The following is a 6,008-nucleotide window of genomic DNA, read 5'->3' as shown; positions in this document are numbered from 1 at the left end:
CACGTTGGTGGAGCTCTTGTTCTATGTGCATAAGTCGGAATGCTCGAATGTGACTGCCTTTGTGCCCCTCCAAATGGATGTGCTAACTCAAATACGAGGAGGTTGGCACACACTCTAGCATCTCACACCTGACCTATGTTTTCGCGTTTTAACCTTAGCAAGATTTCCTCCAAAATTGGTGCATTATGATCCACATTGGCCTATTTCCTTCATACTCAGCCTCACAACCCTACCTGCATAAAAGTAACATAAAAACACACATATTAGTGTAGAAACCCGAGAAAAGTAATGCTCAACATAAGAAATGAACGCTTCGCCTTCATATCGCACAAGCACTTATCAGACTCCATTGTGGGTTTCATGTCATTCAAATGCATGATGCATGTTGGGCATGTTACATGTGCATATGATTCAAATCATATAATGAGTCAGGGATAAAATAGGTATATAGGCCTATTCATATTTTTTTTTTGAAAATATTTGCTCTGCTGAACCGCCCCCAAAAACCCAAAAAGTTATTGGAAAATTAAAAAAAATGAATAAATGATGATGAGAAGTGAAAATAAAATGTTTGGGAGAATTTGCATAAAAAAAAAAAAAAAATAGAGGGGCTTTGTTGCAAAATTTATGGAGAAATGTGAAAAAGAAAAATAATAAAAAAAAATATATTTCAGGACATGCATGCAAAATTGTGAACACATGTGAAAATATGAAAGTTAGAGGGTTTAATTCCAAAAAACCATGAAGAATATGAAAATATGGAAGTTTGGGAGTTATTTGCAAATTTTGAAGAAATAAAAAAGGTTAGAGGGCCTGGTGGCATAAGTTTTTAAACTCTTAGAAAGTCAAAGGGTTAAGGTGCAAAAATGACATGAGGGCAATACCTTGTAGTGGGTTAGGAAGAGCTTCTTCAATGTCAATATTTTCTTCTACTCCAATGTTGTCTTCCATCCCAACATGGTCGCCGACTCCAATGTTTTCTCCGGCGCCGACACTTAAATCTTGTGCATTTATTTGATCTAGATATAAGACGTCATCAAGTTCATTAAAGATGCATAGATGAAAAAAAAGGAGAAAGAGATATTTCTTACCATGGGAGCTCATGTGCATCTCTAGATCTAATGAGGGAACATCATCAATTCTTTGAGGACTTTGAATAGCCCTAACATTGTCTATTGGGGTGTCATAAATTTGAATCCCTATATTGAAAATAGACTTTGAGTCAAAATTTGGACTTGAGTCAAATAAAAAGTGTGAAGTTACAAAGTTTGACCTTGAGTCAAAATTTGGACTTTGAGTCAAATAAAAATTGTGAAAACTATAAAGTTTGATTTTGAATAAAAAAAAATTTTAAAAAAAAACAAAAATAAAAATAAAAGAAATTCAAGGAAAAAAATATTTTTGAAAAAAACAAATCAGATTTTTTTAAAAGAAAATCGTTGGAAAAAAATTAAATTAAAAAAAAATTAAATTAAAATTTAAATTAAATTAAGAAAAAAAAGAGAAAAGGGCGTGAAAGAAAAGGAAAAAGTTCCTAGGGATTTTTGAAAAAACTTTTGTGAAGGAAAAGAATTAAAGGAAGAAAGTTGATTTTTTCTTTAAAAAAATACTAATAATAGAAAAATGAATAAACAAATAAGCAAATAAATAAAGTTGACATACCTTCAGTTCTTTGTCGCTTTGATGGGATAACTGGGTCAACAGTAAGATCAGTGTCATCAATGAATATACTTTCATTGATAAATCTGTGGCCCTTCGAAGATTGTCCTCGCTCCCTATTAATGGTTCTCTTGTCTCTGAAGTTATCTTGGATCAACAGTGAATATTTCTGTTGGAAAAAAGCTTCAACAGTCCTCAACCATTTCTGTGCATAAATAAGTATAAGTCTCCCTTCTCTGTCATTCTCAGGGATATAGAATGAGCTAGATGTCCTTTGGCGAGAAAGATGAAGCCAGTACCCCGCAAGAATCCCGAGAGAAGGAGCCCTCCTGGGAATATCAGTGAACGCCGGAGTATGCTGATCGTATCCAAATTGGCGCCCGAATCTGTGTGGATTATAAGGTTATGCAAAAAGATCTCCTGTACACCTAAGTGGAAGAACTCCACAGCGAAGATTCATCAAATATTCCATGGTATATAAATCCAATACATATGGTCCAGTCGGGTATCTGGAATCTCGTACTACCTCGTCATTATGATGCATGAACGAGAAAGGGCGAGATATGAAATTGCTTTCATGTCGGATAAATTTTCGGATATATATAGGATTGACAAACGGAGTTGTGGTGGAGTTCATAAATTGCAACATCTTGGGTATTCTCAGCAACCCAGGTATACTTAAGGTATTGTCATCTATTCTCCTTTTGAGATATATGCTCCAAAAATAATAACCCGCCCAAGCATACAAGAAATGAACAGGGAACATTGTGGTAGAGAATCGGGGCCCTTTTCTGTGTTTAGCCATGGCATTTAAGCCTAAGTATAAGTGTGCAAGCACTGTCGCGGCAAAAGCTACTCTCCTCTCGTGTGCGATGTTGCATGCCATCATAAAAACTCCTGGTCTAATTACTTTATGATCACCTAGCATAATAAAAAAGCAGATCCACAGTGCTATGAAAGCAACTAAATCTGCCTTGAAAACAAGCTTTGGAGAGGGATTAGACGCCGACTTATAACGGGAGCTATGCCTTGATCTCCTAAAGAACTCCACCTAATTCTCAAAGAATATATCTTCGTCGACGCTTTGTTGTGAGAGCCATTGAAAAACGTCGAAAATATTTCTTAAAATAGAAAGCTCAGGGTCATATCTTTGGCATATTGTGTTATTAGGAGGTATGACTTCATCATAGATGTCTCCGTTGATTGGAAGTCCTCCAAATTCCTTGATGTCCTATGATGAAATCCCAACTTCTCCGTGCAAGAGGTGGAAAGTGTTAGTGTCGGGACACTATAGTTCTACTAACGCTTTATAAAAGTTCATGTCAAAATCATAGCGGCCGACTGAAGCCACAATCCCGCCCATCAATTCTGCTTCAGATAACTCGTTGGAGTAGTTATTGACTATAAATTTGGCCCACTCTGCATAATATGGAAGATCGATTAAAGTATTTTGGATAGGCTCCCTACCCTTCCATCCCGAGCGATGATTGATGATCCTAGATCCAAGGGTTTCAAATGTCTTCAAATCTTTCACTTCTCCTTCAGGTTTCAAGCAAATTGCATCAGTTAGACCATCTTCAAACCAACAGTTTGTGGACAATTTGGCAATAGCCATACGGTTTGGATAGCGCTTCACCCTCTCTGATTGTTCTCCTCCTTCATATATGACTGCGGGTTCGGCTTTAGAATCAAACATATGAGTGTGGCGCATGAAGGCTTGACCTTGGGGAACCTCATTGTAATTTTGGTTCATAGCCCAAAAAGGTTGAGATGTATTGGCCATGACAAAAGAAAGGATTGGGGATTCCTACTTCTCTCACTCAAACTCACTAAAGAGAATTTCATGAGACAAGTAGGAAGGGGGCATTTGTTATATATAAATAATGTAATGCATGTCCTAATCAAACTCAATGTCCTAATGGAAACCAAATCCCAATTTAATTTAAATTCTAATATATCCTAAACATAGATATATTTAGAATTAAAATTTAAATGTCCTAATCTTAATCTTAATTGATTATTTGGTTGTTTTGGACTAGAATGCAAATTCCAAGGCAAATACAAAATGTAAATTACAAAATTGCCCCTGAGAACATATCTCGAGGCAAATGGAAAATTACAAAAATACCCTTGCAAACACATATCTCAAGGCAATCTCAAATCTTAGGATAGCCAAACACATATCTCGAGACAATCCTAAATTTCATTTAACCTAAAGACATATCTCGAGGCTATTTGAGAAAATGCAAATACCGAGGCACCCAAACAAATATCCCGTGGCAAATTGGATTTTTATTAATTAAATTTCAAAAAATTAAAATAATTAAAAGAAAAGAAAATAAAATAAAATATTATTAAAAAAAAATTAATAAAAATTTTTAAATTAAATCTCATCCTCTTCTTCTAATTTAGTCAAGAGGCTATGATTATACGGGGATCAGATGAGGACGACGGCGCGAACTTAAAAAAAAAACAAAAAAAAAGGAAATTGGCGAAAAAAGGAGACGAACGGAAAAAAATTTTAAATTAAAAGAAATAAAAAATTTTCAAATTTCAAATTTTGAATTTGAAATTAAAAAATATATATATATATATAAATTGTCATATATATATATAATTTTTTAAAAAATAATAATAAAAAAAAAATAAATTAAATTAAAAATTTTTAAAATTTAAATTTAAATTTGATCCTTTGTTGTGATCTCTCAGCATGAGAATAAGAAGGGGAAATGATTTCTCGGGATGAGGATAAGAAAGGGGCGATGGTTTTCTTTTAAAAGGGGAAGAATTGAGAGGAGAACCGGGGAAGGTTTTGGAAAAAAAAAAGATTCTTTAAAAAAAAAAGGAGAAAAAAAAGGTTCTCTTCTCTCTTGCTTATTCATATAAAATATATATATATACATATATATATATATATAAGAAAAGATCGCCCGCCGCTCATCTCCATTGCCGCTGCTCATCACTGCGGCATGCTTGAATTGCTGAGATAATGCCCCCAAGCATGCCGCCGCTCGCTACCGTTGCCACTGTTCACTGCCTTGGCATGCTTGAATGGTGAAATAATGCCGCCAAGCATGCCGTTTGACACCGCTACTGCTCACCGCTGCCGCTACTCGTCGCCGCTGTTGTATGCTGCCATTGATGCATGCATTAACTTGGACCATCCCATTTAGCGCTTTCCTTGATCGTCTAAATGTGAGACTCCGGCATTATCCCTGATACCTTAGCTCTTGTCAGCTTCCTCGCGAGCCTCACCACACTTCTGCACTACATCCCAGGAAGAATTTGCTCGCCAATTTAGGATGATCTCCGAAATGAGACATGTTTATTAGCAAATGATGCAAGATGTCACATTTCCCAATATTTTCACATACAACACCATGATCAATGCCTGTTGCAAGGATGGGAGCCTTCTCGAGGCCGAGCTCTACTTTGCCCATCTCTCACGAGCTGGTCTCAATCCTGATACCTTTACTTTCAACTCTCTGATCTCCGGTTACTATAAAGTCAAGGATTCCCATGGGGGATCTCGAGTTCTTGTCTCAATGTTGCGCATGGGATGCTCACGTGATGAGTTCTCTTACACCATTCTCATTCAAGGGCTCTGTGAATCTCGTCGGTTAGATGAACCCTTTGAGTTGCTGGGTTATGCAAAGAAAAGAGGTTTGCAGACGAGGAGGTGTTGCTCTCTGAGTCCTCTAGCAGTGGTTTGGTTCTAAATGTAGTTTGTTACAATGTCTTGGTTGATGGTTTCTGTAAGGGAGGCATGATTGATGTTGCTTTTCAGACCATGGAATCCATGGACAGGAACGGATGCCACCCGTATACTTGAACGTGCACTTCTCTGGTTGACGGATTATGTAGATAGGAGAAGCTCGAAGATGCATAATTGTTGTTTACCAAGGCATTTGAGAAAGGTTTGGTCCTTGGGGTTGTCACTTATAATGCTTTGATTCGACGATATTGTAAGAAGGGAGAAGTCAATGCCTGGAATAAGAATGGGCAAATCTTGAATAAAGAGAAAAAGACAGTAGGGATCACCCTTGAATTAAATAAACAATCTAGAAAGAAGCTTAAAAATAAAAGCCAGCAAAATTCATGAGCTTCTGCAAGGCTTTATTTATCAAAAATAATGGTGGGACTTCCAAATAAGTAATTCAACTATTTCTAGTAGCATAATCAGATATGTATGTAAACCATGAATTAGATATAGGAATGTTTCGGAGTCTGTGCAATGACAATAACCTCTCAAATTAATAAACAAATAATAAATAAAAAAAGGCATGTTATAGTCTCATGACATGCATAAAAAAAAAATAAAAATAAAAATAAAAAAGGGCATGCTATAG

The 6,008-nt window shown here is 36.1% G+C and overlaps 1 protein-coding gene across 1 annotated transcript; it reads left to right on the top strand.

Annotated features, from left to right (window-relative positions):
• The first annotated feature begins 4,994 nt into the window (after nt 1-4,994).
• Nucleotides 4,995-5,491, top strand: LOC120256694 (pentatricopeptide repeat-containing protein At5g65560-like). The gene is made up of 2 exons (XM_039264403.1): nt 4,995-5,322; nt 5,385-5,491. The coding sequence occupies exons 1-2, from the start codon at nt 4,995-4,997 to the stop codon at nt 5,489-5,491; spliced, it is 435 nt and encodes a 144-aa protein (XP_039120337.1).
• Nucleotides 5,492-6,008: the final 517 nt, after the last annotated feature.

The sequence above is a fragment of the Dioscorea cayenensis genome, chromosome 1 (assembly GCF_009730915.1).
Source record: "Dioscorea cayenensis subsp. rotundata cultivar TDr96_F1 chromosome 1, TDr96_F1_v2_PseudoChromosome.rev07_lg8_w22 25.fasta, whole genome shotgun sequence".
Classification (NCBI taxonomy): domain Eukaryota; kingdom Viridiplantae; phylum Streptophyta; class Magnoliopsida; order Dioscoreales; family Dioscoreaceae; genus Dioscorea; species Dioscorea cayenensis.
The sequence above is the reverse complement of the archived record's forward strand: the minus strand, read 5'-3'. Positions and strand labels throughout refer to the sequence as shown.